Source organism: Fusarium fujikuroi, chromosome FFUJ_chr06, assembly GCF_900079805.1.
Source record: "Fusarium fujikuroi IMI 58289 draft genome, chromosome FFUJ_chr06".
NCBI classification, from domain to species: domain Eukaryota; kingdom Fungi; phylum Ascomycota; class Sordariomycetes; order Hypocreales; family Nectriaceae; genus Fusarium; species Fusarium fujikuroi.
The window spans coordinates 1,122,324-1,139,151 of NC_036627.1; the positions used below are offsets into that span (position 1 = coordinate 1,122,324).

At 49.6% G+C, this 16,828-nt stretch overlaps 6 protein-coding genes; 3 read left to right on the forward strand and 3 right to left on the reverse strand.

Annotated features, from left to right (window-relative positions):
- Positions 1 to 21: 21 nt before the first annotated feature.
- Positions 22 to 783, forward strand: FFUJ_05687 (related to cytochrome-c oxidase chain VIa precursor; the record flags this gene model as incomplete). XM_023578926.1 has 5 exons in its annotated part: positions 22 to 166; positions 238 to 262; positions 385 to 544; positions 598 to 605; positions 738 to 783. The coding sequence occupies 5 exons, from the start codon at positions 22 to 24 to the stop codon at positions 781 to 783; spliced, it is 384 nt and encodes a 127-aa protein (XP_023432818.1).
- Positions 784 to 1,627: 844 nt separating this feature from the next.
- On the forward strand, positions 1,628 to 4,086 carry FFUJ_05688 (related to anaphase-promoting complex subunit 5; the record flags this gene model as incomplete). XM_023578927.1 has 3 exons in its annotated part: positions 1,628 to 2,390; positions 2,438 to 2,531; positions 2,583 to 4,086. The coding sequence occupies 3 exons, from the start codon at positions 1,628 to 1,630 to the stop codon at positions 4,084 to 4,086; spliced, it is 2,361 nt and encodes a 786-aa protein (XP_023431853.1).
- A 197-nt stretch (positions 4,087 to 4,283) lies between these two features.
- Positions 4,284 to 5,122, reverse strand: FFUJ_05689 (probable complex I intermediate-associated protein CIA30 precursor, mitochondrial; the record flags this gene model as incomplete). XM_023578929.1 has 2 exons in its annotated part: positions 4,284 to 4,996; positions 5,044 to 5,122. 2 exons carry the CDS (start codon positions 5,120 to 5,122, stop codon positions 4,284 to 4,286), a joined length of 792 nt encoding a protein of 263 aa, XP_023431854.1.
- Positions 5,123 to 5,607: 485 nt separating this feature from the next.
- On the forward strand, positions 5,608 to 6,633 carry FFUJ_05690 (uncharacterized protein; the record flags this gene model as incomplete). XM_023578930.1 has 2 exons in its annotated part: positions 5,608 to 5,839; positions 5,942 to 6,633. The coding sequence occupies 2 exons, from the start codon at positions 5,608 to 5,610 to the stop codon at positions 6,631 to 6,633; spliced, it is 924 nt and encodes a 307-aa protein (XP_023431855.1).
- A 756-nt stretch (positions 6,634 to 7,389) lies between these two features.
- Positions 7,390 to 9,743, reverse strand: FFUJ_05691 (uncharacterized protein; the record flags this gene model as incomplete). XM_023578931.1 has 5 exons in its annotated part: positions 7,390 to 8,438; positions 8,487 to 8,831; positions 9,394 to 9,464; positions 9,524 to 9,628; positions 9,682 to 9,743. The coding sequence occupies 5 exons, from the start codon at positions 9,741 to 9,743 to the stop codon at positions 7,390 to 7,392; spliced, it is 1,632 nt and encodes a 543-aa protein (XP_023431856.1).
- Positions 9,744 to 11,079: 1,336 nt separating this feature from the next.
- FFUJ_05692 (uncharacterized protein) lies at positions 11,080 to 14,976 on the reverse strand (the record flags this gene model as incomplete). XM_023578932.1 has 9 exons in its annotated part: positions 11,080 to 12,780; positions 12,850 to 12,917; positions 12,964 to 13,204; positions 13,257 to 13,444; positions 13,494 to 13,584; positions 13,646 to 13,778; positions 13,831 to 14,127; positions 14,184 to 14,217; positions 14,844 to 14,976. The coding sequence occupies 9 exons, from the start codon at positions 14,974 to 14,976 to the stop codon at positions 11,080 to 11,082; spliced, it is 2,886 nt and encodes a 961-aa protein (XP_023431857.1).
- Between the last annotated feature and the right edge of the window lie 1,852 nt (positions 14,977 to 16,828).

Here is a 16,828-nt window from a genome sequence, read left to right on the forward strand (position 1 = left end):
ACAACAACGTCGTCGTCCACAATGTCCGCTGTACGATTCACCCGCGCTGCCACGCGCGCCACTGCGCAGCTCCGCGCTCCCCTCCAGCGCCGATTTGCCAGCACCGCCGATAACGAGTTCATCAAGGAGCGTCAGCACATCAAGGAGCACGCTGCCGGTACCACTGGTGAGTCGACACCCGGCGACGCAGAATTGGGTCAATTGGAAGCTTTGGATGTGGTTGCTGACGATGGACAGAGCTGTGGAAGAAGATCTCCCTCTAGTACGTCCGAATCTGAACCCTTGAGCGAATTACGAATCTGTCTTCGAACCCGGAGCATCAGAAGTTGGAGTTGACGAAGTCGTGATGTTGCGTTGGGATAGCAATTGCTAACAAGATCGAAGTGGTGTTGCCCCCTGCCTCATCGCCGCCGGTGCCAACGCCTACTGGCTCTGGAACGAGCATTGGGAGCACTGGAACCACATGCCTCCTCTGGAGGAGCGCACCGAGTACCCTTACCAGAACATCCGTACCAAGAACTACCAGTGGGGCAACGGTGACAAGGTGAGTTTGGAATGGATATTTAGGTTCAATGGCACTGTACTGACATTTCACAGACTCTCTTGTAAGTTGTGACATCATTCCGGACAAAAGCTTCAAAAGAGCTTCAAGAAGCTCGGATGCTAGCTCTCACAGCATTGAGCTCCGAGCTATCATGCTCCATGACGTTTGTGAATACCATACTAACTATGCACAGCTGGAACGACGAGGTCAACTACCACAACAAGGACAAGGCTTCCTAAGCATGATCTGTTGACAGCTCATGCCTCGGACAATTGCTGGACTACTCCTTCATGGACTACTCCCTCTGGAGATACCTTGTACATGTTCCCTAGACTCGAATTGACTGATTGTTGAAATCTGAACCAACATTCCTACGCATGCTAAGTGACATGAAAACCGATGTGCCATCAAGTTTCTAGTGTTCTCATCTAAAACGCCTGCGAGTCTTGTCGTAATAGCGAATCATATTAGGTCGTGCACCCCCAAGTTCAAACCGAATTTACTCTATTCTTTTCTAAGCACGTTCTAAGTACCTTATTGCCTTGACATCATCTAAGCCCATTCTTTGGACTCAGGCCGCAGACCTACTGAAGCCAAGAACTTAAATCCAGCGGAACGCAGTATCGACTAAATAACGCATCAGTGTTGGACTAGTATGATTAGAATCCTTTTTATTCAGCGTATTCCGACTCTTCTGCTTTGGAGGTCGTGATACATGCCCACCAATTGAGATTTTGTCATCCCACTTAAAGTCACCTTGACACGGATACTCCGAAGATGCCCCGGCCAAACAACAAACGCCAGTAACGAAACACTCTACGTACAACCAAATGCGCCAACCGAAAGGCAACTATTGATAGCCTCATCGAATGGGAGTTGCTGACTCAGATGGGAAGCTCAGAATACTACTAAGGTAGCTAGATTTTATCTGAGCAGGACTGATCTAATCTGTTAACAATTCGACAGGCGCGTCTTGGTGCCGACTTGAAGGGCGCTTTCTTGACCCCTTCTCACTCTATGACTGTTTGCATCTTCATCATTTGCCATTACTCGCTATAACAGTGTGATTGGTTCCGCCTCAAAATGGCTCGCTATCTCAACCCGGCCAAGATTGGCCTTCTCGCTCTCATAGAGCTCTACGTTGAAGGAGCTGTACCAAGTGATGCTATCCTTCCAGTGCTCTCCTTTGTCACCTCTCATTTCATGGATCATTCTTCTCCAAAAACATCCGCAGATCAGTCCGAAAGATGGAGCAAGGCAGAGAAAACCGTCAGCCTCGTCATAAGCATCAAAGAGTTTGAGAAGCTTCTTGGGAGCTATCCCTTTCTCATGGGCATGCCTGGACGGAGGTTATGGGATCAGTTCTTGGGTAAACTATGGAATATCAACTCATTGGATGCACTGCACAACTTCTTCGACAACCTATCCGGCTTGCTGGCCAAAACCAAGGAGGAACGCAAGAGACTGGCTGAGTTGGGCCAGCCGGTGGAAGAGGAAGAAGGCATCAAGCTCTCGGCGAACTCTCCCTTTGGGGCTTTTGTGCGCAGATCGCGACTTGAGTATCAGCGATTACGCTTCCACGACTGTACAGAGCTATGGAAGCAATTTGTGCGATATCGACAACCAACAGCCCCTTATCTTAAGCGCAAGATCCCAGGCTTCGGACGGCTGAGTTTCGACAATGTTCTATTGGTGGGCGAGCAGGAAGATTGGGACCTCAAGAGTGTTATGGACTTGGCCTCAGTGGCGTACGGTGATATGCTCACAGGAGACCAAAGTGGATCGCTCCCTGTGAGCACAGATGACATCGAGAGTCTCCTGGAGTTCCAAATCGAGCAGATGCAGAGTCAGTCATTGTCAAACTCATATGATCTTGCGTGCTGACACAGTTAGAATTTGGAAACAGGATACCCCTCGAAATCCGTCATCAATTTCATGATCTACTTAACGACAGCTATCTCATTCCCAGTCTCACACACTATCTCAAGTACGCTATCTCTCATTAACACCCATGAATCTTCCGGCTAACGTGGGGCAGATTTCTCGATGCATGGAGAGCTGGAGACTACCCCACTGCATTCGACTATTTACACCGTTACTTTGACTACACCATGCAGAATAGAGATCGCCTGTTCTACCAATACGCGTTGATGAACTTGGCTGTTTTGCAAGCCGACTTTGGTTGTTATAAAGAAGCTGTAGCAGCCATGCTTGAAACCGTGTCGACAGCGAGAGAGAACCGAGACATGACTTGCCTCAACTTTGCCTTGAACTGGCTCTTCCATTTCGGTCGTGCCCATCCCGATCTCGTCCAGAATTTGGAATCGAGTAGCCTGCTCGGTACTGGCAAAGAAAGCTTGGCCTTTCTCCGTGTTAAGGCTAGAGAGACAGGCATGTTCACGCTTTGGAGCTCAGTCCTCCTCAGCGAAGCAAAACTTGGGCTACTGAGTGGCGACAGTGTGGCTACGGCTTTTGAGTCGATTGTGCGAAGCTCTCACATCATCGTAGAGAGGAACATGAACAACATGTTTGGGTCATACCTTTCACTCACATCAGCTCTATGGGACAGGCTTGGGCTCTCGACCCTATCGTCAGCAACCTGCGAGGTCTTCCTGAAATGCCACGCTCGTAATGCCATCTTCGATGATGAACTGAAGTTGACTTGTCGACTAGCTTTATTACTTGCTTCAGAGGGAAAATATGACGATGCAATGACTAAACTGGAAGACCTGGAGGATAATTCGCTGAGATCCTGGAAGCCCAGCCAGTACTGGCACAAGTATCGAGGTGTAATCAAGCTGAAAAGAGACTTACATCACAACAATCTTGAAGGAGCTGAACGGCTTCTATCTCAGATCCTCCAATCGAAGAAGGATGACCTAGAACCAGATATGGCGTTCTTGGTGGACACCCTCCACATTGACTATCTCACTCGTCGTGGAGATCTTCAAGCAGCCTTTGCAAAAGTCGACAGCATGATGTCGCAGTTAGAGAACGAGAAGAAGGATGTGGTACTCAAGGTCAAACTCTTGCTCCTCAAAGCCTCTCTTCTTGATAAATGTGGCCGGCCGCAGAGAGGGTTCACGACAGCAATGCGGGCAGCGAGCATATCGTGGGGAGCTCGTCTGATACCCTGCCTCTGGCAAGCAATCGGTTGCGTGTCGAATATTCTGGTCTCTTTGAAGGAGTTTGAAGCAGCCTCTCAGCTTCTGCTGGCTATCATACCCCGTTCCCTGGAGTGTGAGACTGAGAGTCTAACAGCCCAGCTCTACAGCTACCTCGCCGATGCCAACATGGGACTTGCTGGTAAATGCGAACCCAAGTCAGCCAAACGATCGGAATACATGACGAAAGCTCTCGCAGCGGTGCAAAAGTCTTTTGATCATTACTCAAGTGTCGAAGACATCAACATGCAATGCCAAATGATGGCAAAGAAGGCGATGATCATGAAGCTGACTGGGGATATGGTTCTGGCTGCAGATTACGCTGCGGCGTACGTGTCACTGCGGAAGACTGCTGAATCACTCAGTCTTGACGGGTAGGCATACGTAACGGCAAATATGAATCATTGGTATGGCTAGAAACGAAATATGGGAGTTCATTATACCATTTATTTAGACAGAGACGGGTAATATTTCAACCAGTCCTAGAGAGGATTCTTATCCAAGAACATGAAACTTTACGAATACACATGCAATTATGCTGTATGCCCCATATGACACCAGTAATGTTTGTTTGTCTACCACCGTACTTTTTCGCCCTTCTTGTTTCTTAGCTGGCCTCTCTCTGCCACAGTCTCAGCCTTGGGTTCTTCTGTCACGTCTACCTCACTGGGATCATTGGTGGCCCACGCTCTCTCGATACACAGCTCAAATGGACCATCAACACGATCTGTGAGTCCAATACCCACGGTCAAGACTTTTTGTCGAAGCATCTCAGTCTGAGGTTCCACCACAAAGCCGTGATTCGTCCTGACAAAGTCGTTCCATTTTATGAGCACTGTTTCCCATTGGCCTGGGCGCTTAGGGAATAATCGATGTTGATGTAAATCTGATGGTTCGACACTCTCGGTTTGTAAGTTGACAAAGTAACTGCGGCCATCTGACTTGACACGCAGGGCCAGGTAGATGTACGGATCAATATCCCACATGGAACGGCCGAAGGCGGTTGGCCTTTGATCCGGAGACCGGAAGCCGGCAAAGCCAGTCCGTTGGATATTGGGGCGGTCGGAGGGGAGGCGAGTAGAGATGTTGCCATGAAAACGGGCATATGCGGAGGGTATCTTGGGGTCGTTGTTGGCGTCGGTAGACTTGTGGAAGTCAAAGTTGCTCTCTGAGAAGCCGCCAATGGTCTTGTCAGTCATGACGATGCAGTCGCGGACACTATCGGGGGTGTTGAACTCGTAAAGAGGCTTGGGCTGTGTAGCGCCTTTGATAGCCTCGAAGCTCACAGCTGCATCATTTAGCTTCGAAACATTGTCAAGCTTGGGTGAAGTCTACCTATTTGCGTGCGCCGCCTGAGCTCATCCATACTACGGCCGAAGAAGCCTCTTGAGAGGAGCGTCGGTGTGGCCCTCATGATGGGTAATTTTGGTGTTTAGGGATGATATCGAGTTTGAAGCTGTCGCAAGCTGTTTACTGGAGCCCAATTGGCTCACCGAGAGTCCGATAACATGAGATATAATAACAGCAACGGTTAAGGGACTAAAATTGGCCCTTTGGTCGAGTTTCAGGCCGTGGAACAGCGATGTCGCTGTAAAGTTGCGGTTCTGCAACTGGGGATGTTGATAATTTACACATGTCTAGCATGTGCCAATTGATTCAATTCAACTTGGAGATCCCCCACATTTTCACCACCGGCATCGGTCAGCGGGGCATATTTGATCCGCCATCAGCCCAGAAACCCAAGAAATTCTTCAACGGCAGAAGACGTAGTTTAGTTTGCCGAAGCCAGCTCGAGCTCGATAATGACCCTGCGCCGCGGGTAACCACCGGGTGTCCCTACAAACTATTCCCACGCCTCGATTCTCTCGGTTTAGCAAATTCGCAACAAAAGGTTCGCCAATGTTTTCCTCGGCAAAGGCGATACGCCCGGCCGCTCTGCGCCAGAGCGTTCTCGGAGCGGCGAAGGTCCAATGTCGATACAACTCGATGCCCTCAAAGGGAAAGATCCTGCGAGAGATGCAGAAGGCGGCTTACAAGGATACCAAGAAGACGGATACTCAATCGATGTCGGCGATTCAGAAGAAGGCCAACGATGAGTACTTCAAGGGTGGCGGTGGACCTCTATTTCCTGGTGAGTTACCATGAGGATTATTAGGACCGGAGACTTGTCAATGCGCCAATTGAGGCTGTAGACAAGCAATCTGAACCATGAGACAAGACTAACAGCGGAAAGGCACGTTTGTCTCTCTCCCGTTCTCACGATACCCCTCCGGTGCCAACAACCTATTCAACTACTCATGGTACCGACTGCGACAATTTGGATTCGAATACTTCTCTCTCCTCCAAATGAAGCTCAAGTCTATGCCCGACTGGACAACACGGCCCAAGTGGAAGATCGCCCGAAGCAAGATTGCGCCTACAGCGAAGAACATGTACATAGAGATGCTCGGGGCTTTTGCTGCCGGTGACAAGGCTGCTGTCAACGAATTATGTCTGGGTCAGTTCGGAAAGATGCTCATGGCCGCTATCGATCGTCGAAACCCCGCTGAGCGTGTCACATTTGAGTTGGTCAAGCTCAATTCGACATGGGCGTACCCTCGTGTGATGGCACACCAGGTTCACAACGTGAATCCTCACGACAAGGAGCACAGTACAGAGCAGGCCGTTGTTGCGATTGCCTCCACACAAAAGGTCGCGAAATACAAGAAGGCCACCGGCGAGCTCATCCCCGGAAGCACAAAGGTGCAGGACAAGATCGAATACGTGGTGGTCTCACGACAGGTCAGCGAGAAGACATTCCAAGCTGGCCAATGGCGCATATGGGGAACTATTTCTCCAACAACTCTAGAGGCATTCCAGGAGGAGCAGGATTGGATCACCAGGGAGCAGGCCAAGCGAGCTGGATGGGAAGGGCCTCTGAAATAAAAAATAAAAAGGTACAAAATTGTATAAATACGCTGGAATGCTCATGATGTTAGTGAGCAGAGGAGGAGGAGGAGGAGGAGGAGGAGGAGGAGGGAACATGTTGAGAGTGTATATTATATGATGAGCATGTGTTGTACTATATTCTAGAATATCTTTGCATTGGGACTGGCGAACGGACGGTATAAGTACTTCTCCAATTCAGACCAGACATCAATTTCCGGTGTGTGTGATGGTGCAAGTGAGAGCATGTTTGGAAATTCAGATACAAAATGTGATATTGAAGACAGTGTCATCGAGAGCCATACGAGAGCAGATTATTTTATTGATGTTATGTCGTGGTATTTCTACTAGATTATATTACTGGGGAGGCCACTATAGTAGGCTGTGGCAGTGGCATTCCTGGCGTGTATTATATAAACTGAGTGCTCTCACTAGGGGAGAGAGCGGCCTATCCTGGCTCTGTTTTTATCAGGACAAAATAAATGATTAAGCTGGCAGACATAGTAATTCTCATGCTATGCAAGTTCTGAGCTAGTGCTGCAGGTCTGTAAAAAAGTTGCAGCATGGGAACTACCGAGTTGAACAATTAGGTTTAGGCTGAAATACTGGTGTAAATCCTCTTGATTAACCTATCGATTACTTTTCGCCAAACCAACCAACCAACCAACCGCGAAACCAATCTTATACCAAACCCCCAATTGATTGTCAAACTTGTTTGACACAACAGAATCCAAAGGCATCTGCTTAGTGTCCCCTTTAAAAGAACTTGCCAGGGGTTGAAGAAACGAGGTTCTCAGTGGGAACATCCTCCTCGGTGCTTGAAGGACGAAGGTCCACGGGGCGATCAAGAGCATCAAAACGATGTCCTCGAATCTTAGCAGACATGTACTGGTAAGAAAGACGGAGGGCGAGAGCACCACAGCCCCAGAGAATACTTCCAACAGGAGCAGCAACAAAAGCGCCAAAGGCACTCCAGTCATTGCCATAGAGACCCTTCTGCACAAGGAGAAGCTCACCGGCCTCCTGAGCGTTACCGTAGTAGATGCATCCAAAGATGAAGACCGTGAGGATACCACCAAGGCCACCGACAACAACCTCAAAGCCACGCCACCAGTAAAACTTATCGACGAGACCAATCACCAAGACGGGAATTGTAGCGGCAGAGATGAGATCGGTGATGAGCCAGATCTGAAGAACGGAGGGGGCTTTGAGAGCAATGACGATGACCGGGATGATGATGACTACAACAAAGGCACGGATGTACCAGATGTTGAGCTTGTTGCGGAAGAGATCGTTGGAGCCGGAGGAGACCATAGCAGACTGGAGACTGTCAAAGGCAGCTGTGCTCATGGTGACGACCATGACAAGCACAATGCCAACAACCCAGCTCGGAAGGGTCTCGAGGAGCACGAAGAAGGCCACTGATCCAGAACCAGCAGCGTCCTCGAGAGACAGAGCTCCAGACCAAACGGCGATCAGACCAGTGGAACCAACAAGAGTGAGGATGCACAGAATGACGATCGTGGCGATGGTGGTACCAATTCGAAGATCCTTGTCAGTCTTGGAGGCGAAAGTTCGGAGCCAGAAGGAAGATAGGAAGAAGTCGTTGGTCAAGACAGCAACAGGTAGGATGTACAGAAGCTGCCAGCCGAGGAGGTTGGACTTGGTAAGACCAGACTCTTCAATGAGAGGTCGCTGAATCTCAGTCTTTGCGCCAATGGTGATGGCGGCGATAATGACGAGACCGATGACCATGGTACCTTGGGCAACATCGGTGATGAACGAGATTCTGAATCCTCCGAGGGCTGTAGATTGTCAGACAAGGCATAGGGCCGCAACACAGAGAAACTCACAGGTATAGATGGTTGTGACAGCGCACTGAACGATCATAACCGGAAGAGGTTTGAGACCAGTCATGGCATTAACGACCTGTCCGATCGCCGACAGCTCACCAACCATGTACAGGAACAAGGTCACAAGAGACATGAAGCTCAGGTACAGCATAGTAATGACACCATATCGCTGGCGAGTCCACTCAGTGAGGACAAACCCCTCAGGGCATCGTCGTCGGATGATAGGGCCGAGGTATCCAAAGATGAGCATGGGCAGCGACGACGCAAGAGCGTAGACAATCATACCCTGGACACCAGAAATAGTGGCCAACTCAGGGTACGAGAAGAGAATACCGGATCCGAGAGCTACAAGAGTCAGTTGTCGTTCCAACGTTATTAGGGGGGCAGGGGATAGATTGGAGCGGCAACACTTTTCCCACGCAAGCATTAACTTGATCGAGTATTTACGGTACAATCTCAGCTTCGTCGTCGCACGCCAGGATCTCCCCAGAAGAACAGACATGTCTGCCGTCGCAAACATGCTCCGAGGTTGGATCCAGACGATACGTCAACTCAGCGCCCGTAGTGAGCCGCATCCTCTCCCCCCAGCCTCCCGAGATTGCCTCTCTGGAGCAGGTAGTTCGAGTTACCCAGCTCAGTCGGGAGTGACCTCGACTGAGCTGGATGGGGTTAGTAGCAACAGAGTCTGAGAGCATCTCAGGAGGGGTAGGGGGGAGAGAAGGAAGATCTTCTTTCAATGTACGAACCTGCTCGTTCATCTTATGACTGGTATATACTCGACCGAGAAGTTTCAGGCTGGAGTCTCTGTGCGAGGTCTCACAGGCTGTATTCTTCGTTTTTGCTGACATGTTACAGTTTGCCACCGCTCCGGAGTTGTTGTAGCAAGAGCTCTTTTGGCTCTACTCACCGGAGGCGATGAAGTTGAGGGCCAAAGGGAAAGCTGTTCCTGTGGTTAGCCTATGTTCCGTGTTGTTTGAGCTGTAGATTGAGATGTTTGTGAGTAGAGGAGCAGAGTTGCCTTGCCGCCTCTCACAAACACTTCGCAACTGGGGATTTTCTGACCCGTCTGAGTTCCGTTTCCTGAAAGAAAATCGGCCTTTGACTGATGTCTCATCTTCCAAGCAATGCCAGTTCCCATGAGTCTGTTCTGATGATTAGCTTCAATACGAAAATGTAAGCGAGATCGGAGACAAACAGGAACAGGGCATAAGTGACATAGATGACGGCATTGGACGCCGTGTTCGAGGGAAAGCCCATTGTGAGTTAATTCCAAGTTGACGATTCTTGTTGACGAGATGCGCTTGTGTTCCTTTAGTTGAGAATTGACGTGATGTAAGTGAAGACGAAGGAAGAGAGAGCGAGAAAAATTGCAAATAAGTCAATTAAAAAAAAGTCGCTCCTGGTTTGGTCTGGGATGATTAGTTAGTGTAGGAATAGAACCTCTACACCCGATTTAGTAACGTTCTATCGCCAAATTGACTGCATAGAGGAAATCTGGGCCATCAAATGCTTGTCGCTTTTACTACGGAGAGTGGGGGTCACTGTAGCATCCTTGGGCCACTGTAAACCGCATGATCACAGCCCACGATGGATGATCGGCCGACGCTGAAACTACCTGAGGGACCTAGAGGAGGAAAGAAAAGTAGGGACCTTGTTCCTGAACGACAAAAACATATAGGCCACTTGGTATAGATCCAGCCCAAGTTTAGAATAACATTTGCTGAGTTTATTTTGACAACACCTGTCAAGGCCGAGGGACATCATGTCATGTCATATCATATCATGCCTGTCATTGAAAGTGGCAACTTTCGGCCCTTTTTGTCAGTCTCAGTCATATCGTCACATCATCACTCATTCACTCACTCACTCACTCATTCATTCATTCATTCACAATTACGTACAGGGAGGGACAAGAGGTTTGGTGGGACAAAGTCCCATTGGTGAGATTGCTCCCTTATTCTCTTTTTTTGTGTGCTTTTCTAGGGGGTTTGACAATATAAATCAAGAACAGTAAAGGAAAGAAAGGAAATGAAAGGAAACCGTTAAGTAAACAAATCCGTACATAGACGAGAAAACCGCAGACACCTCGTCTCTCGTATCTGGCCATGGTTCCGAAAGCAATCCAGTCTCATCCAACCCTGCCGTGTCGAAGATCTGTTCTGTCTAAGGGCATCCAAGCCGATATGATTGGTGTGATGTCTCTTGTAAATCCTGTCGTCTGTCTTTGTGCTGTGGTTCAGGGAAAGGCATGCCTAGCATGCTGGTGCGGTGATGTGTCTGGCGGGGAATTAAAAAACCTGTGGCTGGTTGCGAATATAACTTTTCGAGAACCAAAAAAAAGTCGTCAAAGAGCAATCAGGTCCAGCTTTGGAAATGGCGACTGAGCCTAGGCTCCTAGGCTCGCATGGATATATAGCTGTGTAGAGCACTTGCAAGCTGGGAAATCGAAAGAAAAGATCAGAAAGGTCGAATAAAGGCGCCAAAAAAAAAGTCGAGCCGGAGGAGAAGGTTTGGTGGTCAGAGAGAAGTTGAACACCAAGAGGCCATATACTATGTACCTGGATATAGAGGTCATGGCAGGACGTCTGGATATCTAAGAGTTATAGCGACGGTAGCGCTCTGCTTCCTGTCGCTGGCGGCTCTGGTGGTAGGACTCTCTTGGTCCCCGGGGAGTGAAGTTAGAGTGGGACGTACCGCTGTAATTCCCCTGGTAATGCATCTGCTGAGGATGCGCGTATGAAGCATGGCGGCGACCTTGGTACTGAGGTCGAGCATGGCTTTGGTATGGGTGGTTGCGAGCATCTTGAGACACAGTCATGGGCTCGTGATACTCGCGTTGGTGGTGTCCCTGGAATGGCACCTGAGGTTGCCCTTGGTACATGGGGGCGGGTTGTGGAGGAGGAGGATACTGCACCTGGGATGGCCCTGGGCCTGCATACCCATGGTGAGATGGGCCTGGGTATATCTGCATAGGCTCATTGAACTGCAGATGAGGATGCTGAGGTATGTTCATATAGTTAAAGCCACCAGGAGCAGCGACGGGAGGCATAGCTGGGGGCAGCATCGGCATATAACCCATAGGCGGCATGGGTGAAGGGTATTGAGGGACCATATTTGCATATGGCATGGCGGGCTGGTACGTTTGCTGCTGAGCAGCAACGATAGGCTGGTCATCGGAGACTTGCGGAGAGGCGACGACGACCTGTCCTTCGGGGACTCGCTCAGTGGCATCACTCTTCCGAGACTTGCCACTCTTGTCACGAGGCTGCTCGGTTTCGCGAGTTAGAGATCTGCCGCGCATAGTCTCCTCCGATGTAAAGGTGCTCTTGAATTTGGACTGGTATAATAGGTTGCGCTTTAAGTTCTCCTCAGATAGGTGGCGACGTCGAATCAGGCCACTCTTAGCCTTCTTCTTCTTCTGCATGCCCTGCTCGTCTGGCGAGCTTCCACTCTCGCGCCAGGTGCTGTCGTCGCTCTCCGATAGGTCAACAGGAGGTGGATAGGTAGAGGTGATAAACATCGAAACAGCACGGCGGTGTCCCTTGCCGTTGGCCTTGTCTTCAGCAGCAACCTCACACCGTATCGCAGCAAGTTCTGCAGCAGGTGAAAAGGCCGTAACCCGCGAGTGTCCATCTGCAGCGAGACGATCCTTGAAAGCCCGAAGGTTCGGCGGGCTGAACTCTGCAGGAGGAGCAGGTATCTGAAGGGGAATAGGAGATGACCCAGCATGAGATGGCAAGGTGCTTGGAGAGGGAGCGAAACGAACTGTGTTACCAGACTCGACAGGGTACTTTTCAGGAGACTGAACTGGAGTGACCTCATCTAAGCTGGTAGCTGGGACTGTTAAGGTCGGGACGGGTAAAGGTCTGAGTTGTATGTCCTCCGGCTTCAGTAAGTCCTCCACACGATGGTTCTCAAGGAACTCCTGCTCCTCTTGAGACAAGTCTGTGCTCGAAACCATGCGGCGGTGGTTCATCGGAGCAGCGGCCGCGGAGACGACGCGAGAGTCAAAACGACGATGAGGACGCTTAACAGGACGGAGAGGGGATGGATACAAGCGAGCATCATCCACACTACCAGGCATGCGGGAAGAACCAGAGCCGGGAACACGGGAGGGGCCAGGATTGGGAAAGCGAGAACCAGAGTCGGGAAAACGGAAACCAGGGTTGGGGTAATGAGGGCCAGAGTCGGGCAGCCGAGTGCCGATGGCTTGAGGAACAGCGACAGCTTCGGGGGCGGGCTTGGTTCTCTTTCGTTCGACCCGAAGGATACAGCCTTCAACTTCTTTGCCATTCTTAGGACAGGTGTTAGTAGACATTCGGTACGCACTCGGATCCCGACGGAAGACAAAGGAAGAACTTACAAATTCTTCCATGGCTCTGTCAGGGACATCAAACTCGTCGTACTCGACGAATGACCAAGGGTGAGGGACTGGAACAGTTAGTTGAGACCAATTTCATGGGTGGGAGTCGCTTACGACCACCGTCCTGGTCAGGGGAAGTTCGTAGATCAACAGAACGAATATGGCCGCAGATGCCAGCCAGTCGGTAGACCATGGCCTCGTCAGCATAATGAGGTAGTCCGCCGAAGAACACTGAGCGACAGTCCTTTTCGTACATCTCCATGAAGGTTTGATCGTCGGCTGGGCGGTCAGAACGCTTCTGAACCATCTTGGGATCGAAAGCCATAATGACGAATGGCGTGTTGGGGCCGACGTCCTTAAACTATATTAGCTCTACAATTAATTGAGTTGTCTTGCATAGAACTTACCTGGATGACGTTACGTTTAGGGTCAAATCTGGAGTATAGTATACGAAGACTGGGAGGAACGGCGAGCTTGGTCTGAGCATCATGGTCGAGAATCTCGACCTTCTTAACTGGTCCATAGCGAGAAAAAATAGAATGAGCTTCGTTGGAGTGAACGGGGCGAGTGTCTTTACGCCAGATGATGTAGGAGACTATTAGAAGTTAGTATCTAGACATAAAGGTTTTGCCGGAAGGACGTACGGTTTCCGCCGCACTTCTCAACTCGGATAGCACGGCCATGGATGATATCTCCACGAGCCTCGCGCACCGCAACATCGGCGTGCTTGATTTGCTAATAAGAAGTTAGTTCACCGTGTGTCAAATAGAACTGATGCCTATCATGGTCAACTCACAGTGTACTGAACAAAGGCCATAGGCATGTGTCTGATGCGATCACGCTTGACCTTGACGAAGACTGTACCAAACTTGGCAAAGTGCTTGGTAAGAGAAACCCTCAGGGTGAGATCATCGATGTGTTGAGGGAGGCTGGACCCAAGGTCAGTACATGTATTACACTGCGAAGAAACAAGTTGCTCACTTGGCCACAAATAGACAAGCATCTCCAGGATAAATAGACTGAGCGTCGAGCTCTCGATGGATGTTGGCAACGGCTCCCATTTTAGCCGGGAGAGTGGAAATGGGTCGAACGACCTCGCTCGCAGGCATGAAGTTGCCAGTGAGTGCTGGCTGTGCCTGGTTCGTCGCGACCTGAGCGGCGGGCTCCACGTTCGTAGGGTAGTCAACGTTGTCTTGGCCAGCTTGATGAGGGTTGTTGTAGGGGTAAGAGCTGTATTCAGGCTGGGCAACATCGTCATTCTGGACCAAAGATGGCATGCTATGGACTTCTGTCAGCAAATTTCAACTTGAACTCGCCCTCAAACCAGTAACTACCTCTTGGAGCTTGCGAGCGGTCGGGAAGGAGAGGCTGAACTCTGTTAGTATATCTGCTTGTTCCAGGAATGGTGGAAAGAATGAAAAGTGAAGCTTGTTCGGGAAAAGCCCCTGAGCTGCTTGCTCTCCAGAAAACACGAAAAGGGGTTATCCCCAGAAGTTACCACGACACCACAAGAGTAGCTGCTAACACTCCAAGAAGGCGCGATGATCTTTCTTCTTCGAAGCACCGAGAAGGAGACGAAAGGATTTCAAAAATTTGGCGCGACAAATGAGTGCCTTCACCAGAAATCATACCACAAAGACACCGACTTCACGTCGAAGGACAAGCAAGACAGAGAGGGGTGGGGAAGGGTAGAAACAGTAGTCTTTCCTCTTGAATGTGACACAAAGAGATGAGAGGAGTTCCAGGAAATGGGCCATGCGAGACAATCTTCTCTTGGGAGATTGACTCCAGCGATAAAACAAAGAAGTCCGGCTTCGCGCTGGAGAACGAACTGAAGGAAGAGGAAACAGAAGAAATGAAAGATAAGATGATACTGAGAAGACAAAACTCAAGAAGCCGGTGTGCTTTCGGTAGAAATCAAACGATCTTGCGCTGGGCTCGCAGCCAAAGCAGAACAGGGAGAAGAGCCAAATGTGCTAGAAGGAGATACTTACATCTGGGAGAGCCATCGCTCTCAGACTCCTCCTCGTCGCCCGAGTAGCGTATGTTCAGGGCAGAGAAGGCGTTTCGAAGCGTGCGGTTTGTAGACGCAACCGCATGCGGTGTTCGATACTCGAGTGTCGACATGACGATGACGGCACCAAGGGCGAGGTGGGTTCTATTGAGTTACAACGCGACAGTGTTAGCTTCAATTTGGGAGAGGATGTTGAAAGGAAGAAGAAAGAAGTATGAGGAGCGGAGAAGGAAGAGATGGGTTTGATGTCTTGGTAAGGGCGAGTGAGTGGGAACAGTGATTCATGGACCTCGTTCGCAAGTTGAGGTCTGGCAAGTAGCAAGAGATCACTTGAGTGAGATGGTAGTGTTAGAAGGAAGAAGAAAGAAGTATGGGGAGAGTAGAAGGAGGTGCTGGTTTTGATGTCTTGCACGGGCGACAGTGAATCATGAATCTTGCCAGTGAAGTGAGGCTTGACAAGTAGCAACACGATAATGCGAGCTTCAATTTTATGGAGGGATATTGTAAAGAAGAAGAAAAGTGTGTAGGAAGTGGTGGTGGAGGTGATGGCTTTGTTATTTTGATGAGGGAGGGGTAGCAGTTCATTTACCTCGTCGGCGAAGTGAGGTCCGATAAGTGACAACAGGATGATGGGAACTTGTTCAAGTTGATACAAGGATACTGTAAGGAAGAAAGTAGATGTTTCAGGAGAAGTATGGTTTTTGTAAGGAAGAAAAATGGGTGTTTCAAGGGGAAAATGGATGTTGTAAGGAGGAAGAAAAACTTGTAGCAAGAGGAAACGGGGGGTGGTTTGATAAGGGGGCAGCAATTCACTAACCTTTTCGGCGCGTTTTTTTTTCTCGTTCTTGCTTGACTTTGAGAGATGGGATCGATAGTATCACTAGATATATCAAAATCAGTATTGATTATAATTTGAAGTCTGTTTTGTTTTGTGTGTTGTGTTGAGATGAAATGAGGTGAAGCTCGTGATCTTCTAGCGAAAGACACAGGGGACCAAAGGAGCGGCAACAAGTGAAGGTGCAACAAGAGGTGCCAGAACGCGATAAGACGACTATTGCGATGAGGCAAGTTTCAAGTCGGTAGTTATCGTGATCTGAAGTCTGTTGATTGTGTGGTGTTGAGTTGAGAAGGTTCAGGTTGTGATCCCTCGTGAGAAGATGCGGAGGTTGAAGAGAGCGGCCACAAGTTAAGGGGCGCTAACGAGAGGAATAATGCAAGAAGCCGATAAATATGAGGAGACAGACTTCCGCTCAGTATTTATGGCGAGCTGAAGCCTGTTGATTGTTGTGTGCTGAGTTGAGAAGGGGAAGTTCGTGATCTCTTCGCGAGAAGACACAGAGAGCCACGCAAACGGTAACAAATCAAGGGGCAACAACCAGCGCTTGAGCTCAAGCTTGCGATGAAGGTGATCGGGTAGCTTTTAGCTCACTGTTATTTTTGATCTTGAGTTCGTTGTGTGCTGTGTGGTGGGATGAGAAGGGGAAGCTTGTGATCTTCTCGCGAGACGACACTCAGGGCCACGCGAATGGTGACGAGTGAAGGGGTAACAACAAGTGCCTGAAATCAAGCCTGCAACGAAGGTGACTAGGTAGCTATTGTATCCGTGTTATCGTGAAATGAAGCCTGTTGTGTGTTGTGTGGTGGGTTGAGAAGGAGAAGGAGAAGATCGTGAGCTTCTCGCGAGAGAACAAAGGAGACCACGCGAACGGCAACAACGAGCGCCGTACCGTAAGTTGACGATGACGATGATGAGGTAGCCTTCAGCTCGCTGTTATTGTGATTTGAAGTCTATTATGTGTTGTGTGGTGGGTTGAGAAGGGGAAGCTCGTGATCTTCTCGCGAGAAAACACAGGGAGCCACGCGAACGGCGGCAAGTCAAAGGGCAAACACAAGTGCCAGAACTCGAGGAGACGATGAAGATGATGAGAAAGAGCTTCTCAAGAAGAGGGAACTTGATATGGGTTG